General features: G+C 37.7%; 1 protein-coding gene and 1 long non-coding RNA gene across 2 annotated transcripts; one reads left to right on the forward strand and one right to left on the reverse strand.

Moving 5' to 3' along the window:
* The first annotated feature begins 733 nt into the window (after positions 1–733).
* Positions 734–4903, forward strand: LOC128216618 (uncharacterized). The gene is made up of 2 exons (XR_008258095.1): positions 734–873; positions 4505–4903. It is a non-coding gene; the product is annotated as an uncharacterized LOC128216618 (long non-coding RNA).
* A 5928-nt stretch (positions 4904–10831) lies between these two features.
* LOC128215914 (uncharacterized) lies at positions 10832–17127 on the reverse strand. Its single transcript, XM_052922519.1, has 5 exons — positions 17027–17127; positions 14195–15389; positions 13411–14109; positions 11840–11981; positions 10832–11022 (listed from the first exon to the last, which is right to left on the reverse strand). The coding sequence occupies exons 1-5, from the start codon at positions 17125–17127 to the stop codon at positions 10832–10834; spliced, it is 2328 nt and encodes a 775-aa protein (XP_052778479.1).
* Between the last annotated feature and the right edge of the window lie 6706 nt (positions 17128–23833).

Consider the following 23833-nt stretch of genomic DNA (forward strand, 5'->3'; position numbering starts at 1 on the left):
AAAACGCAAACAACTAAAAATAGAAATTTCAATAAACCGGAAACAGTATATAATATGACGTAATAATTACGCCGGATATATTAATCACTTCATTATCATAGTTGATAATTATGTTCTTGTTAATTCCATGTATATTTGTCTGGTTCCAAGCCTACTCTGCACAACAAGAGTACCGATAATAAAATGGTAAGGGCATGTAACCCAGGCTACATGTATATTTGCAGACAATTGTAGTTGTTTCGTATAATAAAATAAATATCAGATGCCTGTCAACCTCGGCAAACGCCTCGGATGACATTAACGTTCTTGAGTTAACATTATATGCTATCAGGGATCACCCTCCATGGCATCTGATATTCATATAATAACTTCACAAACAAATAAAATGGTTCCAACCAGTATCACATATATCTTGTCTTCCATTTGAATGTGTTTATCACTCCGTCAATTTATCCACCTTTTGTTAGCATTTGGTAAAAAAATACGTGGGCCGACTCCGTCTCTTACAGAGGGGCAATGGATATTTGGGACATATATCACATGGAGGCATACCTAGGATATAAATTTAACATTTTAAAATTGACCAAATGGATGGGTATACTTTTATTTCAATTAGAGATAATTTAGAATAATAGTTTAATGTTGAGATAGTAAAGTAAAATAAAATGAGCATGATATAATACATTTGAAAAGCCTACAGATTAGATATCAATAACTCATGTGAGAACCCCGTTGAAGTCACGGGTTTGCTCACCCTGATACTGCGTGATATATTTTCTGAAAATTATTGTTAACATATCAAGTGAGTGGATCATTTATTAAAGAAACACATTAGAGCATAAGGAACTCGGACCTGTATACCAACTGGAAAAGGTATACATTTATTAAAGATAAAAATAAAGCAATTGACATAGGAATTTAAAGTATTTAAATTGATTATCATATATTTAAATTCGGCTAAACTATTCAAGACTTACGAGACTTTCGTTTTATCTATCGTAGAATAATAAGGTCCTCTATTACTTTCTACCCGATAAATGTTTCAAATTTGGTTGCTTCAAGCATGTTGTTACAATGTGTGTTTATTGAAATTTCGTAAGTGTTATGTAAAGGAAACGTAATAAATTATCGAGTACTTAGAGGTTTCGGTTTTGAAATAATGTAATGGTTTAGGGTTAGTTTTGAATCCCATCCATCATTTCAATAACGCGAAAACATTTCCCATAAAAAGTTCAACCTTTAAATTAAAAATAATACTAGTAACTTGATTAAAAATATATTATTTTTTGCAAATGTCAGGTGAAAAAGAAAAAAAGGTTTTATAGTGTGTTTTGCGAAAAACACACATATAACATCAGTCTTATAACCTTAGCTTCAGAAAATGAAAATCGCTTGCTGGCGACATGTACAGATAGCAGCCATAGCAATGTGTGATCATAGAAACATGCGCAATGACAGCGAAACCAACGTTTTATATATTTTTATTGGAAATCATGAAATAGAATCCTTGTTAATATGTACATACTTACAATGTTTTCTCGGAATTAACCTTTATCAAAATGATTGAAATTGCTGAGAAATTCCTCGATTATGCTTTGTGTAAAAAGACAGATAGTGTTAATGAACACATTTTTTTGCTATATCCTCCTTTCAAAACGTTACGACTGTTCAAAATAAAAATGTTCCAAATGGTTTGTAAACAGTATTTCAATAATTTTTACTAATTTATATGGTGTTTGTTTTAGGCGATTTCATAAAGGTTTGGTGTCCGAGCATTTGAAACACAAAGACTCTGTGATTTGATCAAGTGAACAACGATTACTTTTACTGACTATGACTTGTCAGCTAACTTGTCACCTAAATTAACTAAAGGCAAACAAGTTTCGTAAAGACCGTGGGTGAAATATAAGGCCTAAATAACCTATAAGTGTTAACAAGGTTACCGGAATTATAATATTTGACCAGTGTTTTACCCTTTATGACCCATAACGAACGTAACCTAGATTTCATACATACATTCTGATGAAGTTTTATAAAGGTTAGATGGCAATGTGACTTATAAAGTAGCAACAAGGTATTTGGACATTTACTCAAATGACTTGAGTTTTTGACCAGATAAGATGATGGTCAATACTCTAATTTTACCGTCAAATGACCTAGATTCCAGTCATGTTCCAGGTTAGGTAAGAACGTGGCCTAAGCGCTGGCAAGGGTTTTCTCCGATATTTGAAATAGTGAACTATTTTCTAACCCTACACCACCAATAATAGAAATTGGTCAAGCTCAGTTTTGATAGGGACACCTATTCTGAACATATTTATGTTCTTTGGAATTTAACTATGTTATAATACCGAGTGTTAACAAGCAATTGGCGTTTTCAGTGTTGAGTCTGTGCATTTCGTCTGGTTATGTTATAATTGTATCAAGAACTGGCATAAAAGTTACTTTTTCCTTGTAGCTTAGTCTTTTACCTTTCCAACAGTGTAAAAGTTATAGCATTTCGTCAAATAATTGAGAAAATACTTGACATTGTTCAGGGCAACTGAGGTTATAGGGGTTATAGGGGATTTCTGAATATGGGAACCTTGTCTTATATATATATTATTTTTTTTCAAGTTATACCCTTAGAAATTTATTGAAATGTCATTTTATTAATTTTAATTAGTTTTTACTAATTTTTAAACAATATCAATGTACTGAAGGGCAACATTTAAAAATATTTTTTAAGCAAATTATCTAACGAGTAAAGGGCCATATTTTAGTGACCAAGTTATGTGACGATCACCTGTGAGTTTCTCGAATAATCAAAAATTCATTACACGGTTAACTTCTTTTCAAAATGTGCGATAACATTTTTTTTATATTTAGTTTTCCATAAGCAAATGGACTAAAAAATAATTGTGTACATTTACATTTAAATGATTAATGAATTGCGGGTTAAACTTAATCACTCCAAGCTAATCCATAGATCATGTGGCCAATTGTTAGCCTTCGCCTGCATACACTCTCATAATCTCTTCAGGGATACTTGCTTGAAGTTTTAAAGCAGAACATTTCGCATTATTATCCTCGAAACTCCCTGCCCCTCCACATATTACAACACGTTTTCAAACAAAATAAGTTAGACGTAGCTTTATTTTAGTTTCAATTGTTTATGGGTACATGTTATGTTATATTTGAATTATAATCATTCCATTCTCTGAAAATGGATTGTGTTTGTATAACCTGTATACATTTTTATGCATTCGTGTTGCTGTATGTTGTGTTCACTGTTACAATTACCATCAGTGCGCGTAGTTTGTGTGTATTGCTACAATTATGGCGGTTATGGCTGTTACACTACGTAGTTGTTAATAATTTGTTACGAAGATGTTAATTTCGTGGTCAGTTTAAAGCTTACCTACTGTGGTTTAAAATTAAACGTCTTCGATTCTAGTTTAAACTCAATTGCAACAGCAAGCCGTATCCATGAGTAAGGCATAAATCCATTCGGAGCTTCTCGGCCATTTTTATCGAAAACAGTCTCGGATGTATGTCGGTACATCAATAGAAGTAGTCCGTCAACTACTAGTCATGAACAAATAGCATACCAAGTAAGAAGTTCCTGAACCCGAAGGATCTTTAATTATTGAGCGGAAACTGTTTCTTCACCTGAAGGTCACGACGACTTTGACCTTTGGCCTAGTGATAACAAAATCAATAGGGGTCATCTACTAGTCATGACCAACTAGCAAACGAAGTATGAAGTTCCTGGGTGCAAGCGTTCTGTAGTTATTGAGCGGAAACGAAGTGTGACGTATGGTCTGACGGACGGTCTAACGGACAGGGCAAAAACAATATGTCTCCCTGTGAATGGGGGAGACACAATTCTTTATGATTTCTTAATGACTTGAAACAACTTGAAACAATCTTATCAATTTTCGCTGTTGCTCTGCAATATTCTAAGACCTTATATACAGTCTTCTGTGAAACAAACTCGTTATTCAACTTGTTTTTGTGTTACATAGTTGGTACCCCATGGTAAGAGTATGTACAATTTGCCCTCAGTAGTCAATATTTCCTTAATTCCATTGTTTTATACGTACACATAAATCAGTAAGTTTTCTATTAACATTGGCATTTTCTAATCATATGAAATATATCAGTCTTTTCTGAAACACTTTTTAGAAAATTTATAAGTGACTGGTTACGGCTTTTAGAGAATAAAGGTCACCACTTAAAAGGTAGAGTAAAGTAATTCACATAATGGTATAAACTAAGCATTCTAACTTTGCTCATGTTTTAAAATTGGATGAATTGCGCTATTCCCTGGACCTGGGGTGGGTGGGCGTGACTGGGGAATAATTTAATATAAGTATCTCAGAAGACGGAAACAAAAGCCGCGCGACGGGGATTTGTTTAGTTTGCAGAAAAACACAATCTTCGAAACGTTTTTAAATTTGATAACTTGAAAATTGAACAATGTGCGTTTTTATACTATAACATAATAACTTGATTATTGCAGATGCCAGGTGAAACGAGAATTGAGCTGTATTGCTTGGTTTGCAAAATGCACACCGGTACCGTCGGTCTAGAAGTCTTCCAAGAAGGAAACAAAACCCGCGCAAGGGGGATTTGTTCAGTTTGCAGAGGAAGAAAATCTAGGTACCTGAAATAACAAGGAAACGAGCGCAATGACAGCCAAACGGGACGTTTTTCTATAACAAAATAATTGGATAATCATAAAATCATACCACTGTGAACATGCACTGTTTTGCAAAACTCACCTGTATAAAAATGGCCGAAATTGAATATTTGTTTACTGTTTCCAAACTCTTCGTCCTTAAGTTGCAAAGTGTTAGACTCTTGAAAATAGAGTATTCCAAATAGCTTGTAAACTGAAAATAAATAAATTTTAATTATTTGTATGGTGTTTGTTTTACGCGCTATCATTAAGATTTATTAGAAAATATGGTCTTTATTTTTTTTATCCCCCGCCGAATCGAAGATTTCGGGAGGGGGATATTGTTTTGACTTTGTCCGTCCGCCATTCCGTCATTTTGGTCAGAATGTTTCTCTTGATCAAATCTCGATCACTTTGGAAAGTGGGTCACATGGGGTCAAAAACTATGTCACGAGGTCAAATCTTAGAAAATCTTTGGAACATACTAGAGGCATTATATATGGTCAAATATTCATGAAACTTAATCGGAATGGTTTCCTGGTTGAACTCTTGGTCATAAATAAAACTGAGTCACATATGATAAAAAATTAGGTCACTAGGTCAAATATTAGAAAAATATTGTCGAGAACCATATCATGGTAATGATAGGTCAAGTTATGTTCAAAATTAGTCATGATGTACCCCTTATATATGGACCACTTAAAAAACTGGGTCACATGGGATCAAAAACTAGGTCACTGGGTCAAATCTTTGAAATATCTATGGAACATACTAGAGGCATGATACATGGTCAAATATGCATGAAACTTAATCAGAATGTTTTCCATGATAAACTCTTGCTCCTTAATAAAACTGGGTCACATATGATCGAAAATTAGGTCACTAGGTCAAATCTTGGAAAAATCTTGCCGTAACCATATCATGGTAATGATTGGTCAAGTAAGGTTCAAAATTGGTCATGATATACCACTTGATGAAATATGGACCACTTAAAAAAAGTTCAAAAACTAGGTCAGTAGGTCAAATCTTAGAAAAATCTTTGGAACATACTAGAGGCATTTTACATGGTCAAATATTCATAAAACAGAATGTTTTCCTTGATGAAATCTTGGACTTATTGGGACACATATGAGCGAAAATTAGGTCACAAGGTCAAATCTTAGAAAACTTTGGCAGGAACGGAAATGATCAGTCGGATTATGTTCAAACTTGGTTATGATGTACCCCTTGATTAAAAATGGACCGCTTGTAAAAAGTGGGGCACATGGGGTCTAAAATTAGGTCAAACCTTAGAAAAATCTTTGAAATACATTAGAGGCAATATGTATGGTCTAATATTCATGAAACTTGATCAGAATGTTTTCCTTGGTGAACTCTTGGACATGTTTTAAAATGGGTCACATGTGATAAGAAATTAGGTCACTAGGTCAAATCTAATAATCTTGTCCGAAACTATTTATGGTGGTGATTGGTCGGATTATGTTCAAACATGGTTAGAATGTTCTCTTGGGTTAAATTTCGACTGCATTTTAAAAGTGGGTCATATGGGTCAAAAACTAGGTCACTAGGTCATATCTTACAGAAATTTTGGGAACACTCTAGAGGCATTACATCTGCTCTAATTTCCCTGAAACTTAATCAGAATGCCTCGATGAAATCTTGTAATAGTTTGAAACTAGAAGGTTATGTGGGGTCAAAAATGAGGTCACTTGGTCAAATCTTAAAAAAACTTGTGAACACTCTAGAGGCTATATTTTTTTGCAATATATCTGGACCAATCTTCATGAAACTTGATTAGAATGTTTCCTTGATGAAATCTTAGAATAGTTTGGAACTGGGTAACATGGAGTCATAAACTAGGTTTCTTGGTCAATTCTAATTGTTACATTATATACAATATTATTATTTTTTCAAACATTTGCAATTAAACTCATATATATATATATATATATATATATATATATATATATATATATATATATATATATATATATATATATATATATATATATATATATATATATATATATATATATCATCAACTATTGATTTCCATTCCTTGACTTAGCCCAATCAGGCGGGGAATATCAATTCAACGAATTTGCTTTTTATCCAAGCATTGGATCAAGTGAACTATTAATTTTACTGAAAATGACTTGTCAGCTAACTTGTCAGCTAAAGTTGATAAAGGCCAACAAGTTTCGTAAAGACCGTGATTAAAATATAAGGTCATATCTGTACCTAAATCATATGCATTAAAGATAAAAACCTTTTTTGCATCATCCTATATTGTACGCCATTAAGATTGTTAACAAGGTTACCGGAATTATTATCTTTGATCAAGTGTTTACGTAGTATGGGTTTCTCTGATATTCGCGTACACTACAAAACCCATTATACTAAACTGATCTGACCTAGTTTTTTGAGCGACAGCCATTTTGAACAAGAGTCATGAAGACTGTGAAGAAAATGTGGCTGCCAGTGTTCACAAACGAATTGTTGATGACGCAAAAAGAATGACCTTTGACAACTAAGGCTATATCGAATTGTAATTAATTACCCCGCACGCCCGAGTATCGGAATGCCATATAGTTTTAAAACCTGACATCGTATGATAAAGATATGGATCGGACACAAACTATCATCAGTAAGGCTGATAAAACAAAACGTACTAAGTCCAGAAGGTTGCCGGGACCTTGTCCTCGAAGGTAGGGACACCTTTCTTATGGGCGGCACGTCCTCGTACTATAGTGGTCACTGGTCGCTTCTAAATATATTTTTTTTCAAAATCCGACCATGAATGAGAAAGATATGGACCAGGTTTAAACTATTATCTGGAAGGCTTTCATAGCAAAACGTACTCAGTTAAGAAGTTACTATGACCTTGACCGGCAAGATAGGTCTTGTGCACGACACATTCGCATGCTTAGGTGTTCACATCTACAAAAAAAAGCAAACAAGAAACGCCGGAATGCGACGAAACAAGGGTTTGAATGACCAGCAGAAGAACTTCAGCATTCGTTGTGAGATTCAGTTTCAAATGTTTTTCAATCTTAAGAAATCGTGACATTGATCTTGACCCTAATGACCCATATGCGATCTCAAATAAAGTCTCCGTAAACTATTCTTACATACCAAGTTTTGTCAAAATATGCAAACCCTAGTTAAAGTTATTCAGTACCAACCGTATTTTATTAACAATGAGCTTGACCTTCACCATATGGGTCGAACACTTAATCCCTTGAATTGTTTTTTTTTCTTTTTTAGTAACAATGACATTTAGGGGCCGTAAACGCAATTCCATGAAAGGTATTCATAAACTCTTCCTATATACCAAGTTTGGTTCCAATATGTCAACCCTAATTTAAGTTATTCAGTACCAACCATTTTTTTATTTAAGGTAACAGTGACCTTGGCCCTAGGGACCCCAAACGCAATTCCATAAAAGGTCTCTATAAACTCTTCCTATGTACTAAGTTTGGTCTCAATATGTCAACCCTAACTAAAGTTATTCAGTACCAACCATTTTTCTATTTTTTATTAACAGTGACCTTGATCTTAACACTATGGGCTCTTATTGCAATCCCATGAAAGGTCTCCATGAACTTTTCTTATATACATAGTTTGATCACAAAATGTCAACCCTACCTAAAGTCTTTCCAGTTTTCAGGCTAACCAACCGTTTTCAAATATATATTAACAGTGACCTTGACCTCGATCCTAGGGACCCTAAACGCAAGCCCATGAAAGATATCCATAAACTATTTCTATATACCATATTTTGAAAAATCCCCTGTTTTTTTTAAATAAGGTAGAAAAACAACTGGTTTTTTTTTAAATTAAGCGGGGAAACCCCATCATTTGTAAGTAAGTGGGGAGGTCCCAAATTTAAACCTCTGCATGTATAGTTATTTTACTCTAAACTACACATCACATACTAGTTTACCATGAAACAATCTCTAACCTAACGATACAAATATATATACTGGCCACAGCGTTAAAAAAGTGCAAAAGAAACATGAAAAACAAACATCAATAAATATAGACAGTGAATACCATATAACCTAATCCTATGAATATATTGTTATATGCATTTAAAGTTGTAATATCAATAGAACACAGTAGTAAACCACACATCTTATCCGGGGGGTGTTTCAACAAGAATCCAAGCCACCATTTGCAACTGTAAAGCACTACAGATAAAAAACTCTCCTTTGTTGTAATATATTGGGATATTTATCCCAGGATTTTACAAATCTTCTGACAAGATGAAACGAAAAATGTTATAAAATACAAAAACAATGCAAGCAAAGTATTAGTTGAAAAACAGTTCAACATTGTCAAAAAAAAGAGTTCACAAAATCATGTTTTTCTTAAGGCATACGGTGGTGTTAAATGTACACTATATCTAACAAAAACATAAACTGTATCTAGTTTTCCTTTCATCGCCTGTTACGGTTTCTGGGCTCAATTACATTTTTGGCATCAAATTTCAATTTTACACCTGATATGTTTCATTTAATCTGGGCCCAGATAGTCCAAATAATGATTTACATTAAAAAATTTGATAAACATCGGTATGAATTTCAAATTATTCCATACGGTTTAATCTATATGACATTGGATGACATTTTTGTCAACTTTAAAGGTGAAATATTTGATGATGTGTAATATATATAAATACAGTTGCCTTAAATTTTGTTACAATTTCAGCAGATCACAATTGTATCCATTTAATTATCAGAGGAGCAAAGACTTGGAAGTAAACAACTGTGACATTAACATCGTTAACTTCATTACTGTTATCTATAAACAAAGTTCTGACCAATCAGCCCAATGAAAAACAATGTTGCAATCGATTCAACATAAAAATCTTGATATAAGGTGATATATTCAAACCAATTCAACATAAAATCTTTATTAAAAGGCGACATATTCAATAAAATGAATTTAATAAAACCACAAGGTTTAACACTACACTAAAATTAGAAATGAATGCAAAGAATGAAAAAAGTGCAGTTTAGAAAAGCCATTAACTTATATTGAAGATTAAAGTTTCCACAAGTAAAAGTCTAAATATATTTTTTTTGTGTGCTAATGTACACAAGTCGTTTATTGTTTACAACACGAAGACCTTTAAAAAAGGAAACAAATTTAAAGAGATCTATTCCATTAAACCATCTTCCATTTCATATTATCTTTTGTTTGCCATAAGACATATTACATACAAAAGTTTGGCTTAATTGCCAAATACAAACAATTGTCATATGTCACTCAACTACTTTCTAACATTGATACATGTACATAAATGTTAAACATATTGATGTATGTTCTGACTTATATGTAGCTGCAGTTCAACTTTCGTGATATAATTCCTTCTTCAGCCATTTACATATCTTTTCTCCATACATACATATCATATCAGCTGATTACAATTTTTCAATGAATTTAATACCGTTCCGTCATATTGCACAATGCTACACCTTAGCAATTTCAAGTCCGAGATTCCATTACTTTCATCAATAAGCACAAGAGAAACAACTTTTGCGAAGAAAACTTTGAGTAATATTCATTCCCCTTCAGAACTGTCTGAATGCCAGCAAACATTTGGCGCCAAATGGACTGCTACGATTTTTGGTGATTCTTTCTTTACGTTGTTTAGAGCGGACCTGAGTTAAGCCACTGTCGCTTGTCGTGTTCGCCGTTAGACATCAAAGTGGGTGACTGGCCCTTACCCGATTAAGTGAATGAGACGCGGAACACATTCTTTGATGAAAATACAAGATTTGCTTTAAAAGGTGATTAACAAGATCCGTATTTTTTAAAGTTTAGAAATGGTAAAGATATTTTAGGCAATACGGATTTAAATATAAAACTTACTTAGTTAACTTTTACCACCCAACTATATTTAAAATTAGATTTCATTAAAAGTTTATTTAAGATTGGATTTGATGCTGAACACTGTGAAATATAAACAGTTCACCATTGCATCATCAATAGCCCGATATCCGAGGAACAACCCAGTCAATTAGTGCTGGCCCACCATCCAGCAACTTTGTTAACTGCCCCTTCGAAACCTCACCCATATACCGACCATTTTTCAGCAAGTATCCTGCTGTTTTCAAACAAAATGAAAACTGCATGATTACTATATATGTTTGCTTTCATTTACAAATGTACCAGTATGTTACACCTCTCAGAACCCCCCCTTCCCCATCCATCCTTGAGGTGATCCTCGAGGACAAGGTCGCTAATGGGGATTGGGTCTCGGTAAACCTGGAACCGCTGGTATCCCCCCCCTCTTGCGTTACGAGCCGCGTGAGTACGAGTCTTTTGTCGAACAGGAATAATTGAAGCTTCTGTGAATTAAAAAAAAATATACAAGTAAGTAATATTAAAGCTGCACACTCACAGATTGAGTTAATCAATGTCTTAGTACTTAATTAATTAGCAAGAGCTGTTTGACTTAACTACACGGTATGTGAATCAGTTATAATGAGCGTGTGTTCCAAGTTTCATGCTCAATTCAATTCAATTTATTTAATTGATAAAGGCCTCCGGCCCAAGACAACATATTATACAGATACATATATGTACACAATGAGTGAAAAAGGGTTATGACAATGTAAATATTCACATTTAATGTGAATTCAAACTTCTAAGATACAGCTTTACACGGGGTAAACAGAATAAACATGGTTCGAAAATAAATAAATAATGTTAGAACTGTCAAATAAAAGTTATTAGAATTGACTGTGTGAATCAACCAAGTCTTATCAATAATTAATTATTATATATCTGTTAATTACGTATTTAGATGCCAGTAATATAATTATAATACATTTACCAATACTTAAGAGATTTTAATTGTACAACTAAGGTGTTTGTATTTTAATACTAGTATAATATGCTCAAATTGTTAGTCTGGATATACATACAATATACATTCAACAATATAAAACAACATTCAATTTAATGCAATTATATAGATATGGTGAAGAGGAATTGTTAAAACAAAAACAGATGGCAATGAGTATTGGATCCATCATACAAGTACTCAATTACTTATTCTCTACTTGAGTACTTGGACAAACAAACTAAACAGAAACGGTGTTGTTCAAACAATACCAGTAAGATCTTCATATAGTGAGAAACAAGCTGACAAAATAACCTTACCATCAAAGTGTCCATAGCAATCACAGGCGCTATTTTTGCATGCCCCATTTCTATGGCAACTGTGGTCACATGATGGAACAATGTAAACATCATCAAAGGCAAAGTTGTACCACCTGGTTGCCACCATCGGAGAATCAAAGGACTAGGGGAAAAGTATAGTTTATTGATATCATTGGATTTCATGTATATTTAATAGATTCTAATATCAGTCTATAACTATCAGATTAAAGTTGATTTCCCTCCCCCCCCAAAAAAAAAAAATAAAATAAAATAAAAAATAACAAAATTTTGAATTAATGAAATAGCCATAATTTTGAAGAATTTACAAAACAGTATCATTGTAGACTCGTGTACGCATCCCTTCTCAAATAAATAAACTTTATAGAAAGTTATACACTTGTTGAAAGCTCTAATACAAAGCTCTTCTCGGCTGGCAAACGTTTTTATGTGACATTTAGCCTGGCACAATCAATTAAGTAATTCATTTAAACATAACACATCGTTTTGCAATGCAAGATCAAAACAAGATTGCAATGATTATTTGGAGCAGCTTAAAAGATGCTCCGTCAGTTTAGTACCCTGTCAACCCCGATTGCGAAATACCCCAAGGGAAACCATTTAATATTAAATTCAACACTTTTGCAAGCTTCAGTGTAACAGAGATCATGAAAAGCTCCCAGTAAAACAATGAGGTAATACAATAAACAAAGCCTTGTTATTTTGTTGCTCTACCATGATAGCCATAACCCAAAGGTAAGCAAAATAGCGTAAACCCACTGTTTTGAATGTATCACAAGCTTAACTTGGATAATAAAAAGCCCCCACCAGATGAGACCCAGCATAAACAAAGCATTATTTTATACCCTCCTCTACCAAGTTTCAAGTTTTAATTGCATTTTTGGCATATAACATGATTAGATGATGACATAGAAACAAGTTTGAAACGGTTTAAAACGGTTATACCATGAAAGCGAAAATCTAAAGAAAAGCCTAAGAAGATAAACCCACTATTTTGCAAGTTCCTCTGTAACAGGGATGGTAACAAGCTCCCGGTGACCATGAGGGCCAGCGTTATGAATGTAATCTCACGAGACCGTTTGAGGAAAGTAGATTTAATAATATTGAACGTGTTATCAGAATCTGTCACCTGTGTCCTACACATGCTTTAGGTGATAAATTCCATTATATATTTGAATCTTCACATTTTTGTATTGATAGAAATAAGTATGTGCCTCTTTTTCTTCGAAGGCCGAATACTAAAAATTTACAACAACTATTTCAAAACAAAGACCCTAATGTCCTTAAATTTTTGTGAGAAAAATAATGCAAATTGTACTATAATCCCACCTTCCTTTTCCATTATAGTACGGTAAAATATAATTTTATAATGTATATAATGTTTCCTAAATTGTCAAGTACAATGTATTTGTGCATACATGTGATCAAGTTTTGCTGTTACTTGTATGTTTTATATTACTTAGTAATGCAAATTTATGTTTATGCATTGTGTATTTTGTTTTAAAAACTGATGCCCATATTGGCCTAGTTTTCAAATAAAACTGAAACTGAACCTTCAGAGTAGTTTCCATGGCAAGACATTTCTGGATAGCAGGGTTGTCGAACCAGTTTGAATCTATTTCCTCCTCGGTGCCCCGATTGTCGCTGGAGGTGCCCCGATTGTCGCTGGAGGTGCCCCGATTGTCACTCGAGGTGCCCCGATTGTCACTCGAGGTGCCCCGATTGTCGCTGGAGGTGCCCCGATCGTCGCTGGAGGTGCCCCGATTGTCACTGGAGGTGCCCCGATTATCGCTGGAGGTGCCCTGATCGTCGCTGGAGGTGCCCCGATTGTCACTGGAGGTGCCCCGATTGTCACTCGATGTGCCCCGATTGTCGCTGGAGGTGCCCCGATTGTCACTGGAGGTGCCCCGATTGTCACTCGAGGTGCCCCGATTGTCGCTGGAGGTGCCCCGATTGTCATTCGAGGTGCCCCGATTGTCGCTGGAGGTGCCCCGATTGTCACTGGAGGTGCCCCGATTGTCACTGGAGGTGCCCCGATTGTCGCTGGAGGTGCCCCGATTGTCACTGGAGGTGCCCCGATTGTCACTCGAAGTGCCCCGATCGTCACTGGAGGTGCCCCGATTGTCGCTGGAGATGCCCCGATTGTCACTGGAGGTGCCCCGATTGTCACTCGAGGTGCCCCGATTGTCGCTGGAGGTGCCCCGATTGTCGCTGGAGGTACCCCGATTGTCACTCGAGGTGCCCGACCGACGCTGGAGGTGCCCCGATTGTCACTCGAGGTGCCCCGATCGTCGCTGGAGGTGCCACTATCGTCGCTGGAGGTGCCCCGATTGTCACACGAGGTGCCCCGATTGTCGCTGGAGGTGCCCCGATTGTCACTCGAGGTGTCCCGATTGTCACTCGATGTGCCCCGATTGTCGCTGGAGGTGCCCCGATTGTCACTGGAAGTGCCCCGATTGTCACTCGAGGTGCCCCGATTGTCGCTGGAGGTGCCCCGATTGTCATTCGAGGTGCCCCGATTGTCGCTGGAGGTGCCCCGATTGTCACTGGAGGTGCCCCGATTGTCACTGGAGGTGCCCCGATTGTCGCTTGAGGTGCCCCGATTGTCACTGGAGGTGCCCCGATTGTTGCTGGAGATGCCCCGATTGTCACTGGAGGTGCCCCGATTGTCACTGGAGGTGCCCCGATTGTCGCTGGAGGTGCCCCGATTGTCGCTGGAGGTACCCCGATTGTCACTCGAGGTGCCCGATCGACGCTGGAGGTGCCCCGATTGTCACTCGAGGTGCCCCGATCGTCGCTGGAGGTGCCACTATCGTCGCTGGAGGTGCCCCGATTGTCACACGAGGTGCCCCGATTGTCGCTGGAGGTGCCCCGATTGTCACTCGAGGTGTCCCGATTGTCGCTCGAGGTGCCCCGATTGTCACTCGAGGTGCCCCGATTGTCGCTGGAGGTGCCCCGATTGTCACTGGAGGTGCCCCGATTGTCACTGGAGGTGCCCCGATCTTCGCTGGAGGTGCCCCGATTGTCACTCGAGGTGCCCCGATTGTCACTGGAGATGCCCCGATCGACGCTGGAGGTGCCCCGATTGTCACTGGAGGTGCCCCGATCGTCATTGGAGGTGCCCCGATCTTCGCTGGAGGTGCCCCGATTGTCACTCGAGGTGCCCCGATTGTCACTGGAGATGCCCCGATCGACGCTGGAGGTGCCCAGATTGTCACTGGAGGTGCCCCGATCGACGCTGGAGGTGCCCCGATTGTCACCCGAGCTTCCCCGATCGTCGCTGGAGGTGCCCCAATTGTTACTGGAGGTGCCCCGATCGTCGCTGGAAATTTCCTGATCGTCGCTGGAGGTGCCCCGATCGTCGCTGGAGGTGCCCCAATCGTCGCTGGAAATTTCCTGATTGTCGCTGGAGGTGCCCGGGTCGGAGCTGGTAGTGTCTAGATCCTCGCTGGAGGTGCCTCGGTCGTCGCTGAAAGTGCCCCAGTCGTCACTGGAAATGCCTCGATCTTCGCTGGATGTGCCCCGGTAGATACTGTAGATGATGGGTCGTCAGATTAATTTTACTCAGAATCTTTGGAGTTTGGTCAATTTTTCCAAAAAAAGGAAAAACATGGAATTTGTTTTGGTGGCGATTGCTCAAGGGCGGCAATGCGCCTCTTGGCAGAAGGCATTGCAAGGTTGTCAGTAAGACCAAGTCTGAGGAACGAGACAAAGGACTAATCTCAGTAATGTTTTTTTCAGCTGTGCCATACACGCAACTCAACAGGATTGAACGGCTCGAGAGCGTGGGTAGACGTCGGGTGCCGGTGTAACGTTGTAAACTGACCCACATAGAATAATGACCCCCGGTCATTATTTAATATAGAATAATGACCCCTTTCTATAAAATACTGACATCCCTTATAAAATAATGACCCCCCGATTTTATCTATAAAATATTGACCCCTACCTAATCTATTACTAACATACTCTATATCGATTCAAGTCACTGTTGTGTTTCTATTGCTTATATGTGTTGTTGTTGTTGTTGTTACTGCTGCTGCTGCTGCTGCTGCGTCTACAGCTGACACAACAGCAGTATAACTTAGAGGCCCCGCTAAGAAATAAGCATACATCTATTGAAAATGAAATTTAAAATGGTTTTCATTTGAATTATCATTATTGTACTTATAGAGAAGTATTACAGTAATAGAAGATATACTTTAGTCGTTTTAAGGTTACTATAGAATTATGGAGAACCGATATTTAGGCTGGAGGATAATTTGGTTTTGTTTATTAACAGTGTATTATCATCTTTTATTAGTCATCGGAAATGATTCTGGTCATGTTCTCGTGATAGAAATTGAGATCATCCTTTAGAAATAAAGCGTTTACGTAAATAGAAACATTTGGAATATATTTTATATGCTGGTTCGTCATCGATTTTGGGTCTTTATCAGTGGCGGATCCAAGTTCCTCAGTTGGGGGGGGGGGGGCGTAACTTCTGAAATTGACTTCTGTTGGCCGCTAAGGCCCCCATGTGTTTTCATGGTAATTCAGGGGGCCGGAGGCCTTCGCGACGGCCTCAAGCTCTTAAACTATTGCATGTGTTTACTATGGAACGCCGGGGCTCAATGCTTCTTGCGAAATGCGTTATGCAAATGCTATATATAGAACAATAGTTTCATTTTCGACCAATCGAATGGCCGGGTACGGAATTACGGAAGCTCGTGCTATGTGAAATCTAAATATAGTAACACCTCCTGAATAACGGATTTCCTTCGCATCTCGCATGAAGCATGAAGCATTTTAAAAGCATTTAGCATCTCGCAGTTTGCACAAAAATCATTTCCCAAAAAGCATTTCGCATATGGCATAACACAATCAAATTGAATCGGACGAAATATTGTGCACGTTCCGAACTGCTCCCGGCAGTGAAGGGGATGTAAGACATAGGCTACTGATACTGCTACAGAAATGTTATTATACGGTGGAAGAAACGATACTCTTTCTAACCTAACGCGTTTACAGCAATATACAGAGTTGCACATCTTGCTATTCGCAATCTAACTGACTTTCTGGCATATTTTCTCTAGGACACCTCTTTACTTTACCGTTTCTGAATATTATATTGTATTGGTGTGTTTATATAATCTTGTTTCGTATTATCGGATTTGGTGAAAATGTTACTGGATTGCTAAACGATTTGGATCCGGATTAGACGCCGAGTTACTCGGCGTCTGATCCGGATCCAATCTGGTTGACGACATCACTACGGTCGCTATCGGCATGCTTAGGGTTACAAACAAAACTTTATCGAAATTACCCATTTACTTCATAGATACGCATGTATTAGCATCTCGAGCAGATAGAAATTGACGCCATAGTGGGAAATTGTTTTTTATGAGTTTAGATGAATTGCCTCTCGTAAATTGTCCCTTTAATACCGCTATAAACAGTGTTGACCCTTATCATACCGATCGCGATTTTAAAGTTAACCAGCTTGGACGAACTAACTCGGCGTCTGATCTGGATCCAAGCTGTTTTACACTCAGTCAACTGTTTTACCAGTTTTCAGACGGACCAAACAAGTTTTAATGACCAAACACATGATGATTCAGCGGACTATTGTGTCCGATATTCCCCGCATGTATTTCAGCCGTCCGATATTCACTACAAATCTACGCATGTGTCCGATTGAACGGCGTTTTACTTCCTGCGTATAGCCGTAAAAACGGAGGATAGCCAAACGCTAACACATTCTACTGAATACGTCATAATAGATAATTTAATCGATAAGAGCGTTCCACAACGTCTCGGACCAATTATGTTTCGTAAGAGTCCAATGTGGCCAAATAGATGTTCGATACAACCACGGTAAATCGAGATCTATTTTTTTGTGTGGAGCAAATCATAACCTTAAAAGCTATCTACAATGATGGAACGATATTAATAATTTATACATATACTTGGAAAATTTGAGGTGGGGGGGGGGGGGGTTATATAGTTTTTACGGAGAAGATTTGTTTTTTTTTTGCTTCTCCAGATATGGCATTTGATAAACACCAGTGTGTGTATAGCACGTGATAAATTGCGTCATAAATGCTACGTCGAAAAGCGATATTTTGCTTCGAATGAAGACTCTAAGCAAAGATAACTTCACTATTTCTTCACCATTTTAAATGAAACTTAGCGCAGTCCACGCCGCTTACGGAGCCCGCCTTCGGTCTTTTACCAGAGTCTGATTGAGAGTTTAGTTTCTAAAAACACTTCGACAAACATTTTCACAATACGGTCGACTGACGTTGCACTGTCAAAACATTATTTTGGAAACAGGTTTGTCGAGGTGTTTGATGAACTAATCATTATTAAACTTCTGTAAAATCCTACGTAAGGCTTTATTTACAAATAATTCTTATTATTTTCCTATTTCTAACTTATTCTTTCTTATCTATTCACTTAAAATAAACGTACTAAGTCTAAAAATTGAGTTATTGAAAACATAGAGATTATGGGTAGAATCTTAGCTTAGGCCAAATAAAAAAATAGGTCTGTTTCAGGTTACCCGACCGACCCTATTTTTTCCCGCCGACCCTAACCTATTTTTCCCTGAAAAAAAATGTGATTTGGGTACGAAAAGCATTTGTTACGAAATGTATGTACGTAAAGTTGACAATATTAGAGTTGGATTTCTGAATGTATTAACCTTACTTCACCTTAGAATTCGGACAACTTAAAATAATTAATTTTTCGCTCTCCGAATTCATAGAAAATAACCATTTTTTCATTTTATCTACATGTATGGTAAACCTGCCTTTTTTCTTCATGTCTGCATTTTACCACTTATTAATTTATCCGTAGTTATCAATGGTTATTACGCCTATAAGTGTAACTCCTTCATCAAGTTAATTAAAATCCCATTCAACACCATTTTATACATGCATTGAAATGAATAAACACCTTTTATCATAATCGGAGATCATATTATTATGACCCCCGTAACATACGGTCATAATTTTATGACCCGGTCAAGTTTGGTGAAGATCGCGTCAAAATGTGATTTCTTAAGCATTCACATATTGTTGTTTTTCTAAAATTTGACCTCGTGACCTAGTTGAGAACCCACATAACCCAGTTTCAAACGTGACCAAGATATCATTAAAATATTCATTTTGACCAAGTTTGGAGAGGATCAGGCAAAAATTGTTACCTTGTTTTTGACCACACATTACCTAGACACGACCTAGATTTTATTAAGTTTGATATTGTGACAAAGTTTGGTTATGATCGAGCCAAAAATGTTGCCTGTAGTTAAAGTGGCTTGCCAGTCTGTTCTGACGTCGGGCGACGCCATAATGGCCGAAAGGAAAGATAATCGTATTGCCATGATTCCTCGTTATGCATATACAATGATACCTTCGATTAATTGTGTATGTTTCAGATTTTTCGTATTCCATTTTGTTGCCTAGCAACGGGCTTTTTTGTGCAACTGGTGAATATTTAAGATTGTTTTTGCATTAATTGCTTATTCTTTGTGTGCTAAATGATTTATATAACCGCTTTTCGAATGCTCGTGAAAAGGGAAACAGAATGAAAATTATAAGTTTTTTATTGATAGTTCCATTAGTTTAACTTGTGGAGCGTTCAAACGTAACAAAACGCGCACATTTTGGGATGCAAAAGCATCACTATAGAAACTTTGGTGAAAGATTTGGTCTACGGAAATGATTTAAACCACTTGTCACTTATAATGATTTTGCTTAAATATTTAGTTGGAGTTGCCGAGTGGTTAAGGTTGTTGGCTCCTAATCCAGCGGCCCGGATTCAATTCTTAGGCGGGGAAGCTGGAAAATGTGAAACACATGTTTCCCACTCAGCTAGAGGAGTTCCAGTAAGCAACCCAGCGTTACTGGACTGAAATCCAGGCATCCTCGCCGCCTAAAAACTAGCCAATTCTGGCTATCTAAAAGAGGGCGTTAATTTGAATATGAACAAATTTATGAAATAAAAAATAGAGGTATAACCGTCAATTTTTCCACAAACAGCAATTACATTAAGATTTTGTAACGTTGAAACTTGTGTTACGTCGAATGACGTTTTCGCTACTCCAATGATGCACGCGTTGCAAATATTTACTTCTACAGCATTTTGTGAAATATTTAACGGAAAGACCCCATTTTTTATTTCATAAACTTGTTCGATATTTTCCTAGCTAAAAGACTGCGTAAGTCGTTAGTAAATTATATAGTTTTTCGTCGACCAAATCGTTCACCGAAGCTCGTATGGTACTACTCTTAGGTAAAAAGAATCGCGCATTTTCAAAAACGTGTGAAATTTTATGAAATTTCCGTTTGCCAACACTGACTTACATCATTCCTTTGTCAAGAGCATCCGAATGTTGTTTTTGAAATGAATGCAGCGAAAAAAATAAGCCAGTTTTACTCCAGATACCTCATTTTTTTCATTAAATGTACGAAACAGCCCTTTGCTAAACAAAAAAGGAATATAAAAGATCTGAATTGAACAAAAAGAAGGAGAGGTGTCCTTGTATATGAACACCAAAATTCAGGGCAATACGATCTTTACTTTTCGACTATTAGTATATCGACCGACGTCAAAAAAGACTGGTAAACCACCTTAATGCACTCTATTCATCGAATTGTGGTAGCATAACAACGCATCTTAAAACCCCGCTATACCGGCTGAGGCCGTTGTTGTTGTTATTTCCAAGTTGTATGACCCTCCCACCTCTTTACGAGGATATTATGGTGTGGACATACCAGCTTTACATGGTGGAGGAAGACCCCAGGTGTCTCTCCAGGCATTTTACAGGGTCGGGCGGGCTCCTAGGTATAACCACCGACGTTCCGCGAGCTAGCTGGTTAGCTTCCTCACATGAAAGATCTTGACCGTGAGCCTCGGTTACGCAATGATAGCGCGCTTGCTTATAAAAGCGGATAAGTCTCACCAAAGGGATACTGTTTCGCCGTATCAAACCTTTGCCAATAGAAACAGATGACTGAATGCAATGGGAATACATAAAGAAATCCTTTTGCAACCTGAAACCCCTGCAACTTTAAAGGTACACGGTAGAACATACTTAGAACATAGATCACGAAACCCTTGCTTTAAAGGTGCATGCTTTTTATTTAGAAATTACCTATAAAAGTATCATTCTTCAAGTATTTCAAAGGCTTAAGTTTTATATTATCAAGATTTTTCCAAGATTCGTTGAGATTGTACCTTTAACAACCTCGTAACTTTGTGACATCGCATTATGTTACGCATACATGTATATAATGATTAATCTACCTTCTGTACAATGTAATGTAAGCATTCTGGAACTTATAGAATCGGTGATTTTATCCGAAAATTTAGAAGAAACATCATTTTGTTATTGCATCCTACATGTTGCACTAATTTCGTAATAGCATGGGCTCGCAGGCTCATTACGAAAAAAAATGCTTTTGGTAGTAAAATAGCTCTTTTTGTGGAGTGCAAGATTGTAAAAAAGGCAATTCATACGTGGAAAAGCACACTGTTATATGCCATCCCTGAAACTGATGTCAAATACCCTAAACCTTCTTTATGTTTTTTATAGATATATAATATTATTTCTATATAAAATAATGCTCGGGAGGTCATTATTCTATGGGGGTCAGTTACAACGTTACACCGGTCTCTACGTCTAGTCAATAATTGGAAGGGCCATGAAATCAGCAGCCAACACAAGAATGCGATAGTGGCAAGTCTCAACGAGAAAGTGTCATCCATGGCAGAAATAATCAACACATCAGCGAAAAGTGCTATTCATTCAGCAGTGAAGGTTCTACAGTTCACCCTCACTAAAAGTCAAAACCTACTACTATCCGTCTTCGGTGACCTCACAGATCTCTGCATAGAAGTAGGGTCCACGATCCACGACATCGTCCAGGAATTTCTGACGCTTCTTCACGTGGAAGTTAAAACTGAGGGTGAAGAGTCCAGTCCTTGCTACGCCACTATGGTCGACGAGGTATGCGACCCCACAATAGAGAAACACATGGCATTGTGCTGCAAGTTTGTAGACGGCACTAGTCAAGTAAAGACTGCATTTCTGTCAGAAACGACCCTACAAACGGCAACAGCAGACGTCATCACAGACACAATAACAGCTGAAATTGAAAAGCATGACTTAGCTATAAGCAATATGACCGGCCTCGGATGGGGCGGCAGTTTCACCGGCACCAAGAGCGGTGCTTCTACCCCCATAAAGGGACGGCTTTCCGGCCTTGTCACCGTTCACTGCAAAGACCATCGCCTTGCACTAGCTTGCCGCGACAGTTTCAAGGAGGTCCCACTTTTCAAGAAGACAGACAAGCTCCTTTAAAACCAGTACCGCTAATACAAACATTCGTCGGTACGAACGACCAGCCTAGATGAGGTCCAGAAGTGCTATCACGATGCACCATTGAAAATCAAAGAGACCAAACACCACCGCTGACTTGGAGACCCGGTTAGAAACGGCATTTTGAAGCATATCAAGAACCCGGTAAATTTTCACATCCTCTTGCTCCTCACAGACGTCCTGCTGCACCTCGCTGCGTTGAGCAGGCATATGCAAGGAAACGATGCCAACCTTGCCCCAGCACCGGTACGTGTCGAGAAGACAATCGCCATGCTGCAAAAGAGGAAGACGACAGACGGAGTAGTGTAGAAATGGGGGGGGGGAAGCCACCTGGGGCCGAAAGCCACTTGGGCCAAAAGCCACCTTGGGCCAAAAGCCACCTGGGGGCTAAAAGCCACCCGGGGCTAAAAGCCACCTGGGGGAAAGAGCCACTTAAACCATGGTATACGTGTGACGTAGTCGAGCTAACCCTAACTAGAGTCCTTACCCTCGACCTTAACCCTAGAGGTGGAGTGTATATTGTCATACATTACGAGCGCTATACCAGGGGAGGCAACTGCATACACCAATTTCGCTTAACACCTAGTAGAGTCGCTTATCTTAGATCATATAGCTTATGAACTCGGTTAAATGTATTAACGCAGTATAAACTTAAATATGTTTAAAACTAAGTGTTCTTGACCCATGAGTGTATGTTAACTGTTATTTCCAAAAAACATTCTCACAGACAACTATTTTCCAATTCGTTTAGATAAACAAAAGTTTAAGTTTATAATTATATTTTATTTAGAAAAAACAACAAACCAACACAGGATATATATCAACATATATAGTCATGCAAAAGAACATGATATGTATTATTGCTTGAAATGTCCAATTGTTTTATAAATCACTTCGAACGTTATTTTTTGCCTCCGCATTGTTTCATCACTACCTCATCATACCTCATCATACCTCCTCATTGCATCCTCATTGCCTCCTCATACCTCCTCATTGCCTTCTCATACCTCATCATTGCCTCATCATCCCTCCTCATTGCCTCCTCATTGTTTCGTCATAACAATAAGATGGTCTTTGATACTAATAATACATTAATCAGACGTCTTATTTCGAATCGAGTATTTGGTATTTCAGAATGATATTCACGTGATAAGCTTTCGTGACTCAACGATACTTATGATTTCGTTTTCGCGCGTATACTCATTTGTATGCAATTATACTTATTTAATAATTTCGTACTGATATTCTCGGTTTCCCTTTTGAAAGTTATAACACGATGGAATGACGCAACTTGCGTATGCCACTGAAGTGAATATCAGAGTACATGTTGAGGCTTAAAGAAGAGGCAATAATCAAATGTTTCTTCGAATGTAAACTTTAAAAGTGCGACTCTTTTAAAGTTATGTTAACTCATATATTTCAAGAGACATTCCTTGATTTCGCGATATTAATCGTGTCACAAAGGGCATACAAAGATGAATTAGTTTTAAAACAGTAACGATATCTGATGTTATGTTTACAACGACAGTTTTACCAATTGTGTGCATGTATGAGGAGGGTGCATTTTCAGTCCTGTTAACGAAGACGTTTCTCAGTTATTTTATAAAAAA

Source organism: Mya arenaria, chromosome 14, assembly GCF_026914265.1.
Source record: "Mya arenaria isolate MELC-2E11 chromosome 14, ASM2691426v1".
In the NCBI taxonomy this organism is placed as follows: Eukaryota; Metazoa; Mollusca; class Bivalvia; order Myida; family Myidae; genus Mya; species Mya arenaria.